This window comes from Pundamilia nyererei, unplaced genomic scaffold, assembly GCF_000239375.1.
Source record: "Pundamilia nyererei isolate P.nyererei 1_Seehausen unplaced genomic scaffold, PunNye1.0 scaffold00335, whole genome shotgun sequence".
NCBI classification, from domain to species: domain Eukaryota; kingdom Metazoa; phylum Chordata; class Actinopteri; order Cichliformes; family Cichlidae; genus Pundamilia; species Pundamilia nyererei.
This window is the reverse complement of record NW_005187736.1, coordinates 239264-258567: the sequence shown is the minus strand read 5'-3', so window position 1 is coordinate 258567 and position 19304 is coordinate 239264. Positions and strand designations below refer to the sequence as shown.

Below are 19304 nucleotides of genomic sequence, written 5' to 3'. Positions count from 1 at the left end.
TCCAACTTGTCCAACCAAGTTTGCTCATTCTGTCCTTTTTTGATGATTTGTTTTAGGCTGCAGCGTTTCACTGCTGACTTTAGGGATCTGACTAGCTGGGTAACTGAGATGAAGGCTCTGATCAATGCCGATGAACTGGCCAATGATGTGGCTGGAGCTGAGGCCCTGTTAGACCGCCATCAGGAGCACAAGGTAAAATCTTCTAAACTATAGAGACCTCCAGCCTAAAGTGTCTTTGCACTTAGTGTAAAGGCTCAAGAAAGTGTCAAATCCTTTTGTCTCATAATTCACACCCTGTGTTAGTCAACCTGTTTCCATGTTTTTCTTATTTATATTTTTTTAGGGAGAGATTGACGCTCACGAGGACAGTTTTAGAACTACAGATGAAGCTGGCCAGGCCTTGCTCAGTGCAGGACACTATGCCTCTGATGAGGTGAAGGAAAAGGTAGGATTATGACACCGTGTAGGTAGAATTTTCTCCACTCTTCATCTGTGTCATACTAGCATTTAAAATGCTCTTTTTGGTGTATTTTGTGTAGCTTGGTGTCCTTGCTGCAGAAAAGGAGTCTCTGCTGGAGTTGTGGGAGGTTCGCAGGCAGCAGTATGAGCAGTGCATGGACCTGCAGCTCTTTTACAGGGATACTGAGCAAGTTGACAACTGGATGAGCAAGCAAGAGGTGAGTTACCACACCTGGAGAGCTTGGTGTTTATTAGCAAAAAGACGTGCTGTGGCAGTTTTTCATGTATTCTCCTTGCGTAGGCTTTCCTCCTGAATGAAGACCTTGGTGACTCCCTGGACAGTGTAGAGGCACTGCTTAAAAAACACGAAGATTTTGAGAAGTCGCTGAGTGCTCAAGAAGAGAAGATCACTGTAAGTTTATTAAATTTGCCCAGTTACATGATGATTATTGCATCTTCTATTCTTGAATTATTGCCACTGTGTGAGAATTGTAAATTGAAATTAACCTTTAATCTGTTTGTGCTGCACATCTCCAGGCTTTGGATGAATTTGCTACCAAACTGATTCAGAACAACCACTATGCCAAAGAGGATGTGGCTACACGCAGAGATGCTGTAAGCACTGCTGTCTGCTTTCCACATCAGACATAAAATCAAATACAATAGGCTTTCTTTGAAAATGTGTTTTCTCTCCTTGTTGCATTTATAGCTACTCAGCCGCCGCAATGCCCTGCACGACCGTGCTCAGTCTCGTCGTGCTGCCTTGGAGGACTCCTTCCACCTCCAGCAGTTCTTCAGGGACTCTGATGAGCTTAAGAGCTGGATCAATGAAAAGATGAAGACTGCTACTGATGAGGCTTACAAGGTAATTTGTGAAAGAAATTGATATTGTCTTCTCCCGATATTTGTGTCTCCCATTTTTTTGATGTTCATTTGTGCATTGTGATGTTTTCTTTTGTGTCTGTTTTCTCCATTGCTGAAATTCTGTGTCTCTGCTCTGCTGTCAACAGGACCCCTCCAACCTGCAGGGCAAGGTGCAGAAACACCAGGCCTTTGAAGCGGAGCTGTCTGCTAACCAAAGCCGAATCGATGCCCTGCAGAAGTCAGGCCAGGAGCTGCTGGATGGAAAGCATTATGCCTCAACTGAGGTTTCTGGTCACATGGAAGAAGTCAGCTCTCAGTGGAAAAAACTGCTGGAGGCCACTGAGCTCAAAGGTATAGTTTGGAGGAAAAGTGAACATAAAGATTTGATTTGAGCTGTGCACAGTGACAAAGTGCATGAAGAGTGGACGGGCTTTTGTGTATGTTTGTGCACACACACAAAAGAACAAACCACTGAGAAAACAGTGCAACAGTTAGAATTTTATTTATTTTTCTCTAAACCACACAGGGACAAAAGTCATTCAGTTATTCTACCATGGGAAAAGAACAACTCAAAGCAATTACTGTTACATTTCTGCTCATGATGAGTGAATGTAAACATCTGACCACAACTTTAGCAGAGGAATGGGTTACTTGAAGAGTTTCAGTCAGGTTTCAGAGCTCCTCACAGCACAGAAACAGCTTTAGTGAAGGTTACAAATGATCTTCTTATGGCCTCTGACAGTGGACTCATCTCTGTGCTTGTCCTGCTAGACCTCAGTGCAGCGTTCGATACTGTTGACCATAATATCCTATTAGAGCGATTAGAACATGCTGTAGGTATTACAAGTGTTTTGAATCATATCTATCTAATAGACTCCAATTTGTTCATGTAAGTGGAGAGTCCTCTTCGCACGCTAATACTCATTATGGAGTTCACAGGGTTCTGTACTAGGACTAGAGATGGACCGATCCGATATTACGTATCGGTATCGGTCCGATACTGACCTAAATTACTGGATCGGATATCAGAGAAAAATAAAAAATGTAATCCGATCCATTAAATATCACGAAAGCACCTCACAAAACTTGCAACACGCAGTAACTCACCTCAGAACGTTAGCATGTCGGAGCAGTATGCATCACGTGATAGAGCGGCTGTGGCATGCGGGACCTGTCAGTGGTTGGATAGCATGTGGAGCTTCGCTAGCAACCCGGCATTTCATCTCCGACAAAGTTATCCGGAGAGAAGTAAAGCAAGTGTGTAAGTCCATCTCTGAATGTTTGTAAAGCATTCCTGCGTTAAGCTTACCAAACGATATATGGAGCGACTGCCTCTCCTGCTGCTACTTCAATCATGAAACTGCTTAACGATCAGCTGATCGGCTTTTCTGTTGCGAGTCCATCTCTGTTGTTTGTTTTTGGCCCACTTTGCACCAGAAAGAGGAAACCAGCGGCTGAACAACAGCAGCACGTTTAAGCTTGATCAGCTGTTGTTAGAATGTATTTAATATTACTTTCTACTCGAGGATCTTTTTCTACGTAGCTGACGCTGGTAACTGTGCAGGGGCGGATCTAGCAAAGTTTAGCCAGGGGGGCCGATAGGGCATTAACAGGGAAAAGGGGGCACAAAGACATACTTTTCTTTCTTATTCTCATTTAAAATGTCGAGCTTTTAATAAATAATTATCTGACACCCAAAGTTTTAATTTGATGTAAAATGAATAGAAGTCAATTACTGTATATAGTAACTATTAAGTCTAATATATATACCCTAGTAAGCTATAGTACTTTTTCCTTTGGGAAGGTACCATCTGTGCAGTCTGCAATTTTGTTGAAGAACGATGTTGAATCTATTTAATATTTCTTGAAAAATAATTGATTTCTGTGCATTTTTTTTCACACTGCATCAAATTAAGGTTGATTACGTCGATTAAGCATCATGAGGTGGAGCGTGAGGGGTGGTTCCCTATTTTTTTTTTTTGTTGTTGCTGGGAGTTGGAACCCTATTAGTTAGGTTGCTTAATATTTACGCTAAGTACTCTTTAAAATACCAGAATAGGGAGGATGGTGTAGGTTTAAGTTTATTAGATTGATCAGTATTGCTGAACTATGAAATATTTTTTTTTTGCATACAGGTATAACAGAATAGCTTTAGTGTAGTTGTTGTTTTAAACTTGAGTATGAACTTATACAAAATGCAGCAAGATATTAAACTGTTTTGTTGATTAAAAATCACTATATCGGATTCATATCAGTATCTGCAGATATCCAAATTTATGATATCGGTATCGGACATAAAAAAGTGGTATCGTGCCATCTCTAACTAGGACCAATTCTGTTTACATTATACACGCTTCCCGTAGGCATTATCATCAGAAGACATAGCATACAACTGTATCTATCCATTAAGCCAAATATACACCAATTAGTTAAAGTGCAGGAGTGTTTTAAAGACCAGGTTATTGTACTTGGCCCTGACAATCTTAGAAATATGGTATCTAACCAGATGGCATTATCTTTGCCTCCAGTAACACGGTGAGGAATCTTGGAGTCGTTTTTACGAATATTAAACAAATATGTGGGACTGCTTTCTTCTGTTTGAGCAATATCTCTAAAATGAGAAACAGTCTGTATCTGAACTAGTTCATTGGTTCTAGTTTTTCCTTCCCACTGTCGCCAAAGTGTTTCCTCAAAGGGGTCATATAATAGTTAGGGTTTTTTATTTTCTTTGTTGAGTCTTTATCTTACAGTATAAAGCACCTTGAGTTATTTAGCACTGTATAAATAAAAATGAATTGAACTGAATAGCTGGGCCATTAATGTACTTGGAAAGCCCATGAAAGAAAAGTCTGTCCATGGTGATTCAGAACAACAGTCAGAGCTTTTTTATTTTTTCTTTAAAGGCATCAAGCTGCGTGAAGCCAACCAGCAGCAGCAGTTCAACAGAAATGTAGAGGACATAGAGCTGTGGCTGTATGAAGTGGAGGGCCACCTGGCTTCAGATGATTATGGAAAAGACCTGACAAGTGTTCAGAACCTGCAGAAGAAACATGCACTGCTGGAGGCTGATGTGGCAGCGCACCAGGTAACAAGCACTCAGCCCAAATTATGGAGCTCCCATACACTGCTTTGGTGAATGCGACACTAATGTAAATGTCCCCATCAGGATCGGATTGATGGCATAACAATCCAGGCCCGCCAGTTCCAGGAGGCTGGCCACTTTGATGCTGACAACATCCGCAAGAAGCAAGAGGCTTTGGTGGTTCGGTATGAAGCTCTGCGTGAACCCATGGCTGCACGCAAGCAGAAGCTGTCAGACTCTCTAAGGCTGCAGCAGCTGTTCAGAGATATTGAAGATGAGGAGACTTGGATCCGTGAGAAAGAGCCCATCGCTGCCTCTACTAACAGAGGTAAAATCAGACTAATTGTCTATGCAGCTCTAAGAAATTTTAAAGTTTGTAATTGGAGGTATATACTCATTGAAAGTGATCATTTCAGAAATAAAGTTTAAACTGGAGCCTCATATTTCAGATCACTGGAGCTCCATAAAATGTTTCTCTGATGTTTTTTCTCAGGCAAAGACTTGATTGGTGTCCAGAACTTGCTGAAGAAGCACCAGGCTCTGCAGGCTGAAATCACAGGTCACGAGCCTCGCATTAAGGCTGTCACCCAGAAGGGAGAAGCTATGGTGGAGGAAGGTATTGATTTAAATCCTAAGATTCCTCTGTTATCTTCAGTGAGATGATGGTGATGTTTAAATGCAAGTAAAATATCACTGCAACAGTGGGGGGAAAAAACAGCTGAGGTTTCATGGGTGTGGTGTCCAGGTCACTTTGCTGGTGAGGATGTGAAGGCTAAGCTGGCTGAGCTGCATGGGCGTTGGGACACTCTGAAGGCCAAGGCCTCCCAGAGGAGACAGGACCTTGAGGACTCTCTGCAGGCCCAGCAATACTTTGCTGATGCTAACGAGGCCGAGTCTTGGATGAGGGAAAAGGAACCCATTGTTGGGAGCACAGACTATGGCAAAGACGAGGACTCAGCTGAGGTACAGATTTTACAACAGAAGAATATACAGTGGTGTGAAAAAGTTTTTGTCTAATAGTTAAATATGTTCTGAAACATTTAAGTGTGGCAAACATACAAAGAAATAGGAAATCAGGAAGAGAGCAAACACTTTTCACACCACTGTAACTGTCACTACCAATGAATTATTGTTGTGCTGTTAAAGTTTAAAATCTTATGATGTCGTTTTGGGGGAGGTTTTGTTATTTTTTTTTGTTTTGTTTTTGCTCTATTAAAAGTTAAAGCGGGCTTAAAGCTTCCAATTAGTTCCCTTTGTGAGAAATGTAGTTGTGCTGAGTTGTTTCTTCTCCACAGGCTCTGCTAAAGAAGCACGAAGCCCTGATGTCTGACCTGAGCGCTTACGGCAGCAGTATCCAGGCCCTGAAGGAGCAGGCCCAGTCCTGCAGGGTAAGTTTAAAAAGTCCCTGAATTCTCATCTGTTCTGAAGCATCACTGTCTATTCGCAGAACACAAATCAGTAACAAGTTTCTTTTAACTAAACAGCAACAAGTTGCACCAACCGATGATGAGACCGGGAAGGAGCTGGTCCTGGCCCTGTATGACTATCAGGAGAAGAGCCCACGTGAAGTTACCATGAAGAAAGGAGACATTCTCACTCTCCTCAACAGCACTAACAAGGTACTGTGAAGTAGTCCAGCATCAGTAAATATTGTAATTTAGTATCTTGGTCAAGGATATTGCAGATCTGGCATGCAGATTGCAGCAGCCAGAGATCAAACTACCAACCTTCCTATTAGTAGATGACCAGCTCTACTGCCTGACTCTCATCCACCCTGCCACATTACATACTAATGACTTCATCTCTCCCCTGCTGCAGGACTGGTGGAAAGTGGAGGTGAATGATCGCCAGGGCTTCGTTCCTGCTGCTTATGTGAAGAAGCTCGACCCCACCCAATCCTCATCCAGGGAGAACCTGCTGGATGAACATGGCAGCATTGCACTCCGCCAAGACCAGATTGAAAATCAGTAAGAAACCTTAAAGCCTGAACTCTTCTGTTTCAGAATCGGGTCCACTAATCCACTTTAACCTGTCTGCTCTGCACTTTAGTCTTTCTTTACTTCCATCCAGTTGTTTAACACTAATTACCTTGCTCCTGGCCCCTTGTCCTGTTTCGTCTGCTGTCCTATCTCTGTGTTTAACCACTTAATCTTTTCTTGCTGTGCTTTCGCCTTGCCTTGCCGCTGTGCAGGCTTGTCACCAAGGAGGCCTGCAGCGTGTCTGTGCGCATGAAGCAGGTGGAAGAGCTGTGAGTAGGAACCAGTGCTCCTCTGCGTGTACTTGTGGTCGTGATACCTATAATAGATATCATCCATCACCCAACTCAAATACCATGTTGTGTGACACTGTGTGTATTTCACCCCTGGCCTCTATTCAGTCCAGGATAGAAGCAGCTTCTGATGCACATCTGTTACATCCTTCTTATCCCAGGTTACCCTATAGGGATGTCAGTTTATGTTCTGCCCTACACACACTGGGATTTGATTGGTTCTTAGGTGTCTCAATGAATCAGTGAAATATTCAAAAATTATTTGAAATGTGTGTGATATATAAAATAACAGAAACAAACTGGCTTGTCGATGTGTCTGGGTTTAGTTTGGAACAACGTTACTACAGCTGTAACCCCAGAGGCTAGGTGCCTTGCTGGAACCTAGGTTTCACAAAAGTGGATGAAAAGTTATTAAAAGGAGCATACAGTATTTATGTCACTACTTTTATTTTACAGCAACATCCCAGAGCCTTATTAAAAATCTAACAAAGCAAACGCAGCTCTCAGGAAAAATGACCACACATTATTTTAACCATGTTCTTTATGATGCCTTTAAATTCAACACAAAATGTGCTTATTTACTTTTAGACTGGTAGAAAATAAATAAGTAAAGAAGGATAAATGATTAAAAGAAAAAAAAATTAGTCTGACTTTGACCAATTAGGCTTTTTCCCTGACATTACGAATTTCCAATGTAATGCTTGCTAAACTTCCCTGCTAAGCTAACGCATCTCATCTTATTATCATTGTAGTGGTGTTGTTGAATACTCTAAACACTTCTTAGCCCTGCATGAAAGTGGCAACCTGTCCAAGGTGTGCTCTGCCTCTCACCCCATGGTAGCTGGGAGAGGCTCTCCCCCCCCCCCTCTTTTTATCAAGATTTTCTAGATGCTTTGGTCCTTAAACACTCCCCATCATCAGGATGATGCCTGCCCCCAGGTACTGGTTTTATTAGATTATTCAATGCATCTATAAAATGTCATGAAGACCAGAGAGAAATATGTGTGGATGTTTCCTGACACAAGAGTAAAACGTTGTGGAGAACGGGACCCCTTCATTACTACACTACTCATCAATTATGATAATAAATTTCTGTCAGCCATACCATGCAAGGCTTCCTTCTCATGTCCCATGTCTACAGACTCCAAACACAAAGCATGTCAGTGTCCACCCACTTTTTAAATTTTATTTCACTTTTTTAAAGTTTGTAAAAATCTTTTTCTACTGCTTCGCTTACATTCTCTTTCTTTGATGTTCTTTTTTCCAAGATATGGTACTCTGTTAGAGTTGGGGGAGAAGCGCAAGGACATGCTTGAGAAAAGCTGCAAGAAGTTTATGTTATTCCGTGAGGCCAACGAGCTCCAGCAGTGGATTCATGAGAAGGAGAGCACCCTCACTAATGAGGAGATGGGCTCTGATCTGGAGCAGGTTGAGGTTCTACAGAAGAAGTTTGATGACTTCCAGAAGGTAATGTCTGTTGTTTTTCGTTTGTTTTGTTTTTTAAGCTTGATCCTTTTCCCAAAAATTCTACATGACTATTGACTTAAAGTTATCTGAATTACTTGCATATGGTCTTTACTTGTATGTGAATTGTAAACACAACAATTCAGTGATCATATAACAACTAAATTTGGCCCATGCAGTAGGACAGTGATGCAGAGCACAGAAGCAAATCTACAAAGAAAAAAGCATAGAGGTGTTGCAAGGCCCAGTCAAAATTCAGAGCTCAGCCCACTGAAATGCTGTGATTGGATGTTCACAGAGTTGTGCAGAAGCAAATTCCTGCGAACTGAAGCAACACTGTAAAGAAAAGTAGGCAAAAAATTCCTCCACAACAGTGTGCGAAACACAAATAATTAAAAGTTGTGTAACATAGAACTGCAGCAGTCATATGAAAACCTTCTTTTTTTTTATATGTATGTATTTGAATTTGAACAGACAGTGTATGACACTGTTCTTTCTCTCTTTCCAGGACCTCAAGGCCAATGAGTCTCGTCTGAGGGATATCAACAAAGTGGCTTCAGAGTTGGAGTCTGAAGGCCTTATGGCTGAGGAGGCCCCCATGGTTCAGGCTCAGGTAGGCGCTACCTCTCTGGATCGTATGTTATGTCACATAAATGAGTCATAATTAGCTGTCCTTTAAAAAAACGTTTTTTTTCTCCTCATCTCCAGCAACAAGAGCTGCTTGGTGCTGCTCCTGGCAAGGTTGGTGTAGTTTCTGTTATTTATATTTGCATCCACTATAATAATTAAGACATTTTTTAGATATCATAGCAGTGTGCTTACTTGTGTGTCTCATTTGTTGAACAGGATGAAGCGGATTCTAAGACTGCATCTCCGTGGAAGGTAAGCTCTAACTAACAGTAATTGGCCTCAAGACATCCTCAAACCTTCAGATGATCTTGTAAAGAACATGCATCACCTGAAAATACTTGGCAGCTAATCAGTCTTGATTTGATACTGTAACCATGCATGACTGCTCAGTGTTTGATACTTGTGTACTTGTTTCCTGCAATCATGCCCAGAATTACATTTTACTAGCATGGGGCATGATGACTCATGACTTTGTAGAATATGATTAGACATTGATGAGACAACTGAAGAGCTTGGAAACTCGTAATTTATTCCTAAGATCCTTTGTAACGGTTTTCATGTCTCGGGATGTCTCGATTGTAACAAAAACAGTGCTTGATTCATTCTCCTCCAGCCATGGTTGCAGTGCTAGTGAATGGTGTCTCAGTTGGTCTTGTGAGAACCAAGATTAACCCCGGGATTTTCCATAACGCTCTTGACTGGTGTGGTGTTTTTTGTGTCCTTCCCTCCATGTCCATGTTTGGTTTACCTTTGACTTTAGAATATACGCTTGGCTGTTCAAACAACGGCTAACTTTAATACAATCAAGGTAAGATGAACAAGTCCAATCCAACCACTCTGCGCATTGTGATCAGAAACACTAACCATACTGTGATAGTGTCACATGATCTATCCCCTCATGTTCACTGAAACCTGACTTCAGTATGAGCAGTGTTCCTTTTATTATTTTTTTAACACAATGCTTCCCGCACCATTTGTCCTGTCCTGGTCCTAATTATTGTTGCTGTAATATGAATGACATAATGCATAAGTTATGCTAAACCTGTCATGTTCTTTGTTTGTAATGTTCTTACCATGCAACCAGTCCTGTGCATCTCATCTCCATCATCCACCTACTTTTGTTTGTCCATCGCTGTCTGTGCTCATCAAATACTCAGTGCAAAGTAGCATAAATTGAGCACATTATTTGCATGACTGTGCTTGAGTGAAATATGTTAAATCTAGCTTTCCTTGTGTCACTGTTAAACTGTTCTTGAAATGTATCTGTTAGTGGGAATGACTTTGACCCTCTTAGCCACTTTTCCACCAAAAGTGCAAAAAAAATTTAAAACAGGAGCTCCTTTCAGTCCTCTGATGTTCTGCGTTTACACTCTAGTCTCAAGATCAGTATATTTTATACGGTCTAACTGCAAATGCTTAACCAGTTAGATAACTTCATCTTTGCAACCCCAAAGCTTATGAATTCTCATAAAGTACCAACCTGTAATTGTGAGCTTTTGGTGATGGAAAGTAATTTCTCTGGAGCTGATTTGGATTTCTGGCCCTGCCGCAGAAGCACTGAGGGTGTTGTGGAAACGTGGCTTAGTTAGGCGCTTTCAGACTGCAGGAGCTTAGGTCCTAAACCTATTGTAGGAAGTTCCCCTTTTCTTTCACCTCGGAGGATTTTAACTTACCTTTACTCAAGATGTGATTGAAGTCCAGACTTTGAATTGAAGCAGAATAGAAACAGAATAACTGTTTAAGATTTGTAGCTATTTCTATGAAGGCCACCATAGTTAGTTAGTATATAAATATACAAATATATTTAAAACATAATTTTGAATGAACGCTGTTTTTTATTATGTGGATGAAAATGAATGCCTAACATCGAGATGCTCTTGGCAACTTTTTTGCTGTCTCCTATAGGCTGAAAAACAAAAATAAATCTAAAGATTTCCTCCTTTACTTGAATCTATGTCTCTTCGTACCTTATATTGAGAGTTGCCATACTACTTTTTAATAGTTTGACCTAAAATCCAGTCAAAATATTAAACGAAATAGGAAGAATTAACAATTTTGACTCATCAAAGCTAAGTCTTTTCTTCTCGTTACGTGCGTTGTTGTCGTCACCCCGGTGAGAGGTGGGGCAATGTTGACCCCGAAGTTTGTGAATGCAATAACTCGAGGATCATAGTTGTGACGTAGGGTTCTTAAATTAATACCATAGGTTCATGTACTAGGAGGCTGACAGCTGCAGGTATTTTTATTTATTTTTTGGCTATGATTGTCATCCACATAAGAAAAAGTATTGTAGAAATGGAAGAAGCTGAAAAAGCATTACAAGGAAGTGAGACCACAAAAGTTGTTTATAAAGCCGTCTGCTTAACACGTGTCACAATAAGTGGATAACATCATTAACTTACAACCAAACCAAACATGGATTGAACTTCCTTTTCAGGCCTGTCGTCATCAAACCCATAAAGCACAATAAACACACAGCATGCTCCTTCTTGTTGTAGGGCCAACTGCAACCTGTTGTGCCACATTGGTTTTCCTATTTTATTGCAAATCCAAAATAAAAAGCACTTAGAGTTGTGCTCCCAGTGAGTCTGAAAGCGCCTCTTGTTTAGCGTATGCTCATTTCAATTGGTATACTGCAACTCATCTCAAATGTTACCACTAATGTGAGAAAAACATGCTCCAGACACAGGGAGCAGTGTGTGGGATGAGTGCTGTTTCATATTGTATGCTATGTGCAGGAGCTGAACAACCGCTGGCGATCCCTGCAACAGCTGGCTGAAGAAAGGAGCAACATGCTGGGCAGTGCACATGAGGTGCAGCGCTTCCACAGGTACAAATCCAAAGTGGGATATCGCCTGTGATCATCAGTCATCGAGTTCACTCTCTGCTTTGTGTTATTTATTAGAGAAACAGGCTTTGGAACATTTTGTCAGCTACAACAATTAACTTGAGTTGTGTTGTGTGTCCTAAGGGATGCTGATGAGACTAAAGAGTGGATTGAGGAGAAGAACCAGGCCTTGAACACTGACAACTACGGTCACGACTTGGCCAGTGTCCAGGCTTTGCAGCGCAAACACGAGGGCTTTGAGAGGGACCTGGCTGCCCTGGGGGATAAGGTCAGATTTACTTTTAGTAATTTTAAGCCTGAAATCTTGTATTTATTTTTTATTAATTTTCCCATTTCTCTACTTAGGTTAACTCTCTTGGAGAGACAGCAGAGCGCTTGATCCAGTCTCACCCTGAAGCGGTGGATGACATCCAGGAGAAATGCACAGAGCTGAACACTGCCTGGAGCAGCCTGGTGGGACGTGCTGACCAGCGCAAAGACAAGCTTGGCAATTCCCATGACCTGCAGCGTTTCCTCTCTGACTTCAGGTGGGGGCGGGACTGCTGGATCCAAAAATGTTTAACATTTTTTGAGGAAATGTCTTAGAGATATGCAGGGTTTTGACTGACTACAATTCTTTACTGTGCATAGAGATCTCATGTCCTGGATCAATGGCATCCGAGGATTAGTGTCCTCAGAGGAGCTGGCTAAGGATGTGACTGGAGCCGAGGCCCTTTTAGAAAGACACCAGGTATCAAATATTTAGTCTTGTTCTTTCTTTGCGTGTTTTCCGATATAAGTTATTGCTTAACTCTAACTCTGTCTTCTTTCTTGTTTGTTTTTCTCTCTCCAGGAACACCGTACAGAGATTGATGCTCGGGCTGGTACTTTCCAGGCGTTTGAACAGTTCGGACAGCAGCTGCTGGCTCGAGGCCACTATGCTAGTCCTGAGATTCAGCAAAAACTCGAGGCTTTAGACCGTGAGCGCGCTGATCTGGAGAAGGCCTGGGTGCAGCGCCGCATGATGTTGGATCAGTGCCTAGAACTCCAGGTAATGACATCCTTGGACATGAAGCAGACAGTTAAAGACCATATTTCAGCCACTGAAGGTTGTTTGCCCATCCACAGCTTTTTAACAGAGACTGTGAGCAGGCTGAGAACTGGATGGCAGCTCGTGAAGCCTTCCTCGCCAGTGATGACAAGGGTGACTCCCTGGACAGTGTGGAGGCCCTCATTAAGAAACATGAAGACTTTGACAAGGCCATCAACGTTCAGGTCAGTGAGGCATTTCGTTGCTCCGTGAAAGCTTTGAAAACCGACTGCTATTACCCTCTTTTGTCTTGATCATTAAATCCTGGCTTGATTTACAGGAGGAGAAGATTGCTGCTTTGCAGTCTTTTGCTGACCAGTTGATTGGAGCCGACCATTACGCCAAACCTGAGATTCTTAACCGCCGCAATGAAGTTCTTGACAGGTAGAAAACGTGGTTGTTAAACTTGATCACTGACACGATCCTAATTTTGTTTATCTACAGATGCTCAAGTTGTGTGATAAAGTAGTTTTGTGGACAGTTGCATTTGCATTTGGAAGTTGTTGCTTGCACTACAAAAGGGGAGCTTAATTCAAAACGCACATATGTTAGTGACGCCGCGAAATAGAAATAAAAAAATAAGACGCACCTGAGAAAAAGCATTTGGAGTTTCTAAATAATGAGGAAGCAATAACACACAGGTGTGCTGTGCAACAGAACAAGACCTAAACTCCCATAGAAAACAAAAGGACTTTCCATGGTTAAAAAAGAAAAGTCTCTGCTATGATAAATAACTTCCAGTTGCATTGTGTCAGGAGATGAGCACGGTTGTGTGTTATCCTATGCAGAGCCTACACACAGCTCTGTGGGCCATTGTCTACATTTTGTAACTGTTGTAACATATTTACAACCAAGGTTCTGTGGCCTATTCTTGCTTGTGCTGGTGGTAGTCCTTCAGCCACCTGCAAAGAAGAGTGCAGTTACAACAGACGAAGCGCTGAAGTGAAACCAGTATTTGACCAATATATGTATTATATAGTAGTATTTGACCAGTCAAGGGTCCCAAGGATTTTTGAAGGACATTTGTGGAGGTGTCAGTGGACTTTCCATATGAAAACATCTACACTAATGGCACAACAGATGAAAATGCCCTAAAGATAATGCATTGCCTTATTTAATTTTATTTTTTTCATCCCTCAAACTGATTTAAAAAATGGCGACACAAACAAATCGGTCAGCTTTGGAATGGAAATGGAAATAGACGCCTCCGAGTTGAATATTCTCACTTTCTAATGAACACAAAAAACTTGATTTTATGAGCTAATTCATTGTTATGACAGAACGACCACTACAGCTTTGCAGTTTATACACTGTGTACATATCATAACTTAAATTATATAGTCTTCTAACACTGGGAACTCGTCTGAAGAACGATATTCTCATTACTCCCTACATCTTAAAATTCTTAATGTCATCTTGAATTGTACCATTACTTATGATGAGGTGATAAGAAAAGCTACATTTTCTTTGTTCACATATCATAAAAGTTTTGGGGGAAAAATCATACATGAGATCTCCCAAAGCATCAAGAATCTGCCAAACAAACCCGTGGCGGATTCTGTAAAATGTTTGTGTGCTGTGTTTGAGCTCGCCTTTAAAAGCTAATTTAATGATGTTTGAAAGGTGGCGCCGGCTGAAGGCACAGATGATCGAAAAGCGCTCCAAGCTGGGTGAATCCCAGACCCTGCAGCAGTTTAGTCGTGATGTGGATGAAATTGAGGCTTGGATCAGTGAGAAACTGCAGACTGCAACTGATGAGTCTTACAAGGATCCCACCAACATCCAGGTACGCACTTGGGAAACCCGACTCGGAGCTGAAGCTCTGCTGCACATACAGAACGAGTTTTAAATGAGAATGTACATCTCACATATGGATTTAGTGAAGAAATATGAGATAATTTACTTACGTTCTAAGGCAAGAGGCTAATCCAAATATAAACATTGTTTGCCTTGTTGATACTCTTTACCTGATCCCTTCCAGTGCCCTGTCTGCAGTAAGACTGAATCTTTCTCTCACTCTTATTTTGTTTTTATAGCTGTCCAAGCTGCTGGTAAGTCTGAGTAGTGTGTCAGCTGACTAACAAGCAAGCAGAATATCTGCTGTGTGTCTATGTCTGTGCTATGTGTGTAGACACAATAGAGCGTGATAAGCATTCCAACCGTCCTCATCCAGCACTGTTGAGTGCCAGCTTCTTTTCACTTGAGTTTCAATTCAACTCATTCATTCTTCTTTAATTCTGTGTTAATTTTGTACTTTATCCCAGGTTAGTTTATCAAAGACTGCTGGTTGGTGGGTGTGACTTCCATTTTTATGTTGATTTCTTGGTTGAGGAGCTACTTTAAGCTTGCTTCAGATGTTTAAATCCAGACTCAAACTGATTAGAGTAATGATTAGATAGCACTACATACTGATAGCTGTGGAATTTTCCACTGGTGCCATTGCATCTCTTCAGAGCAGCTGTAAAGGAAACGGATGGATATAAACAAGAAGCAACTTTGTAGCGACTCCTCCCCCTCTATATTTCCGTCAGTCAGGTCCGTTGCAGACATTGCTGCCATTTTGTGTTGTTTACTCATTTGTTTTATGTGTCTGTCAGTGTCTTGAAACATTGCCTGTCATAGTTGCTTTTAGGTTTTTTTTGTGTCTTTGTACATTAAAGTGTTTCCGTTACAATAGTTATATAAACTAATTTACATCTGACGTTAATATCGACTGCATATCAGTTCGTTGGCTTTAATTTTGGCTTTTGCATTGAATGTAAGTATGAAAGCATTGCTGCGTTAAATGACTTTGTGAAGCTGTGAGCTGTAAATATTTCCACCGTTAATAAGGATGATGTAGTTCTAATGTCGTGGTTCTTTCCCCATCTGTGTCCACCATCAGAGTAAGCATCAGAAACATCAGGCGTTTGAGGCCGAGCTGCACGCCAATGCAGACAGAATTCGTGGAGTCATTGACACAGGCAACGCCCTGATCCAGAGAGGAGCCTGTGCCGGCAGCGAGGATGCAGTCAAGGTGCATTTATCAAGTGTGCATACTGTGGAACATTTCACCTGTCAGCACCTATACATGAATGTCATGACTATAGTGACCAAAATGAAGACTATCGGTAGAACGTGTTTAAGAAGCATGATGCTGACCATTTTATTTCACCAGATTTTTACAGTGAACAAGAAAATGTCCTGTGCAAATAAGGGTTAGAGAACAGAAAAAACATATTAAATATTGAAAATAATCATTTGTTTTTGTTTTTTAATGAATGTGAAGCCGATCCCTCACATAGATTTCCACTTCTCTGAACAGAACATACATGGCAGCATCATTTTATGTCAAAAAACGGAGATCTGATGTACAAACCTATAAGCTGTTGCTGTCTGTTGCGCAGGCACGTCTCAGTGCTTTGGATGAACAGTGGCAGTTCCTCGTCAACAAATCTGCAGAAAAGAGCCAGAAACTCAAAGAGGCCAACAAGCAGCAGAACTTCAATACTGGCATCAAGGACTTTGACTTCTGGCTCTCTGAGGTAACAATCTGCTTGCCGACTATAAACACTGGTACTAACAGAAAGCAGATGATCTCAAAGACGGATGCATGGTGTTGTTTCTCAGGTGGAAGCCCTTCTTGCCTCAGAGGATTATGGAAAGGATCTGGCTTCAGTCAACAATCTGCTGAAGAAACACCAGCTGCTGGAGGCTGATATTTCTGCCCATGAGGTACACAGCTCATTTGTTTATATAAATGTATATCATTCTCTACGCAATACATAGTAGTAAAGCCTCCCTCTGACTGGGTATTCTGCTACTGTAATAAATCAGTAATTCCAAACGCAAGTTGTCTAAAATATAGTGAAGTTCTCTCACCGTATTTTTTCTGCTTGCAGGATCGTCTGAAGGATCTGAACGGCCAGGCCGACAGCCTGATGGGCAGCAATGCTTTCGATACTACTCAGGTGAAGGACAAGCGTGATGCTGTCAACGGCCGCTTCGCTAAAATCAAGAACATGGCAGCCAGCCGTCGTGCTAAACTAAACGAATCCCACCGCCTGCACCAGTTTTTCAGAGACCTGGATGATGAAGAGTCTTGGATCAAGTAAGAAAGTGCCCTATGTTCATATTATTTCTATGAGGAGAATCTCCACTTAAACATGTGAAATTCTGCCGGTGTCCCACACAGAGAGAAAAAGCTACTTGTGAGTTCGGAGGACTATGGACGTGATTTGACAGGAGTACAGAATCTGAGGAAGAAACACAAGAGGCTGGAGGCTGAGCTTGGAGCCCACGAGCCAGCCATCCAGGTAGAATTTGTCATATTCATTCTTTAAGATTTTTCTACTTAGCCTAAGGAAAATTAAGCGATCCAGATATTATACAGTACCGCTGGTTTCATATTTTCTTTTCAAAATATGAAACCAGCTGACTTTTTTTTATTTCCTTTTAAATCTGTTTTAGTCCCTTCCACAGGGGGAAATGATCCAAGGCTAGGTTATGACTAGATGGGTGGCACGGTGGTTAGCACTGTTGCCTCACAGCAAGAAGGTCCCGAGTTTGCATGTTCTCCCCACGTTTGCGTGGTTCTATCCGGGTACTCCAGCTTCCTCCCACAGTTCAAAGACATGTAGTTAAACTCTGAAGGGTTTACTCTAAATTGCCACATTGTGAATTTGTCGATTATGCTGTAAAATTCTTGTAGAATGGCTGATTGGATCTGTGTTGTGTGTTCCAAGTCTGTGCTGGACACTGGGAAGAAGTTGTCAGATGACAACACTATTGGCCAGGAGGAGATCCAGCAGAGGCTCGCCCAGTTTGTTGACCACTGGAAAGAACTTAAGGACTTATCTGGAGCGAGGTGGGCTCCCTGGGTTACACAGATTCACCCAACTCACACACACACACTCTTACACATCTGCTTTTGTCTGTGTTTGTGGTCCCAGAGGAAAAAGGCTTGAGGAATCGTTGGAGTACCAGCAGTTTGTGGCGAATGTGGAAGAAGAAGAAGCCTGGATTAATGAGAAGTTGAATCTAGTGGGAAGTGAGGACTACGGAGACACGCTTGCTGCTGTGCAGGTGCTTCATTGTTACACTATGTTGCATAACAGGTCCTGAAATGAGGCTTGTTGATGGGTTTTACTGATTATAACTGAAAATTGTTGTTTTTAACAGGGTTTACTGAAAAAGCATGAAGCATTTGAGACTGATTTCACTGTACACAGAGACAGAGTGAATGATGTGTGTGCTAACGGAGAGGAGCTCATCAAGAAGGTACCTGCTGTGCTCCATACCGAGTAAAAACACTGTTTTGCAACTATATCAAGCAGTAGAGCTGAAAGAAATGTTCCCAACATGGCTTTTGTGTATTTGCAACAGAACAATCATCATGTGGACAACATCAGTGCCAAGATGTCAGCTCTGCGAGGTAAAGTGTCTGAGCTGGAGAGGGCTGCAGCACAGAGGAAGGCCAAGCTGGACGAAAACTCTGCCTTCCTGCAGTTCAACTGGAAGGCCGACGTTGTGGAATCCTGGATCGGTACAATAACAGTTTGTTCAGTCTCTTCTATAAAAGTCTATCGTGAATATGTGGCAAAGTACTATATAGATGCCAGTATAGTTCTACTTTTAGTGTACACCTTCCATAAGTGTTTAATAAGAGATGATAGTCATTGTACTCAGTTTATTAGTGTTAATCCTGATTAAACAATATCTTTCATATTTTTTCTTCAGTTACAGTTTTAGTTTCATGCTTTTTGTCACCCGAGTTTGCAATGGGTGTGTATGGGATGGCATGTTGGCTGTTTCAACTGCTCGAGTTTCAGAAATGATAAAAATTAATCTAAAAACTTTCTTTCAACTGCTGCTGTGTCCAGCGTTCACTCTATAGCAGTCGTTTAGCCTCAAAACATGGCCACCACTGCCCACTTTCCGACGATTTTCTTTTCTAGAAGTTATAACTTTTTGAACTGTGTGGATCCAAGTGAAGGGAGTAGCCGTAATTTCTAACCGGCTGATAGAGATCTATTGTATTTTCAGTAAGTAGTTTCTCTCAGCAGCACTTTTTAACCACATTTTTGACACCAGGAATATTAAAAAAAACAACATTGTTTTGTAGAACAAGTCCTTGAGACTTTCACCTTGATAGGAGTTGTGGTCTTGAATTTAGAAGCAGTTTTTCAGCAGGTGCACTGAGGCAGATTTGACAGGGATTTGTCACAGAGTAACAGTATGTCAGTAGTTACTGCTGTCTAACCGAAAGCTGTTGGCTCCATTTTCAGTTTATGGGAATGATAGAGCATTCTGATTGGCACATGAACTTCAGGGCTATTTTTCATTGGTGGATTTGTCTTCAGCAGACAGCTGGTTCAAATCTGGCCGGTTGGAGGCGATTCATGAATTTTAGAATTAACTTTTCTAACCCGATGATTAGAAGTGAAGTCATTTACCTGTCAGTATTTTTCTAATGTACATTTTAAAGATATTCATCCACTTCTGTGTGATCTTGGGCTTTCAACAGTTCTGAACTTTGGCTTTCAGGTGATGATTTGGTCTATTTCAGCTCATTCGACTTTTTTTTCCAGCAAAGCTTCAGCAATTATTTTTCTTTAGGAAATGCATTCAGTAGTTTCCT

General features: G+C 41.5%; 1 protein-coding gene across 6 annotated transcripts in view; it reads left to right on the top strand.

Annotated features, from left to right (window-relative positions):
• The window catches only part of sptan1 (spectrin alpha, non-erythrocytic 1), a 38658-nt gene that overhangs the window by 12809 nt on the left and 6545 nt on the right, over positions 1 to 19304 (top strand). For 2 of the 6 annotated variants that reach the window (XM_005751939.2, XM_005751940.1), the window contains exons 8-45: positions 57 to 192; positions 344 to 445; positions 540 to 677; positions 761 to 871; positions 997 to 1074; positions 1169 to 1324; positions 1470 to 1674; positions 4227 to 4408; positions 4490 to 4733; positions 4899 to 5021; positions 5151 to 5368; positions 5701 to 5793; positions 5890 to 6024; positions 6224 to 6372; positions 6597 to 6653; positions 7943 to 8141; positions 8647 to 8751; positions 8847 to 8879; positions 8985 to 9020; positions 9529 to 9576; positions 11507 to 11598; positions 11740 to 11884; positions 11962 to 12143; positions 12247 to 12346; positions 12449 to 12646; positions 12724 to 12870; positions 12966 to 13069; positions 14309 to 14471; positions 14722 to 14736; positions 15570 to 15701; positions 16072 to 16209; positions 16295 to 16399; positions 16567 to 16775; positions 16860 to 16980; positions 17410 to 17531; positions 17617 to 17749; positions 17846 to 17944; positions 18050 to 18209. In XM_005751939.2, coding sequence (XP_005751996.1) covers positions 57 to 192; positions 344 to 445; positions 540 to 677; positions 761 to 871; positions 997 to 1074; positions 1169 to 1324; positions 1470 to 1674; positions 4227 to 4408; positions 4490 to 4733; positions 4899 to 5021; positions 5151 to 5368; positions 5701 to 5793; positions 5890 to 6024; positions 6224 to 6372; positions 6597 to 6653; positions 7943 to 8141; positions 8647 to 8751; positions 8847 to 8879; positions 8985 to 9020; positions 9529 to 9576; positions 11507 to 11598; positions 11740 to 11884; positions 11962 to 12143; positions 12247 to 12346; positions 12449 to 12646; positions 12724 to 12870; positions 12966 to 13069; positions 14309 to 14471; positions 14722 to 14736; positions 15570 to 15701; positions 16072 to 16209; positions 16295 to 16399; positions 16567 to 16775; positions 16860 to 16980; positions 17410 to 17531; positions 17617 to 17749; positions 17846 to 17944; positions 18050 to 18209 — 4913 coding nt within the window. The remainder of the gene's footprint in view (positions 1 to 56; positions 193 to 343; positions 446 to 539; positions 678 to 760; positions 872 to 996; positions 1075 to 1168; positions 1325 to 1469; positions 1675 to 4226; positions 4409 to 4489; positions 4734 to 4898; positions 5022 to 5150; positions 5369 to 5700; positions 5794 to 5889; positions 6025 to 6223; positions 6373 to 6596; positions 6654 to 7942; positions 8142 to 8646; positions 8752 to 8846; positions 8880 to 8984; positions 9021 to 9528; positions 9577 to 11506; positions 11599 to 11739; positions 11885 to 11961; positions 12144 to 12246; positions 12347 to 12448; positions 12647 to 12723; positions 12871 to 12965; positions 13070 to 14308; positions 14472 to 14721; positions 14737 to 15569; positions 15702 to 16071; positions 16210 to 16294; positions 16400 to 16566; positions 16776 to 16859; positions 16981 to 17409; positions 17532 to 17616; positions 17750 to 17845; positions 17945 to 18049; positions 18210 to 19304) is intronic. The other 4 variants (XM_013915638.1, XM_005751941.2, XM_013915639.1 and 1 more) reach the window with 4 other exon arrangements.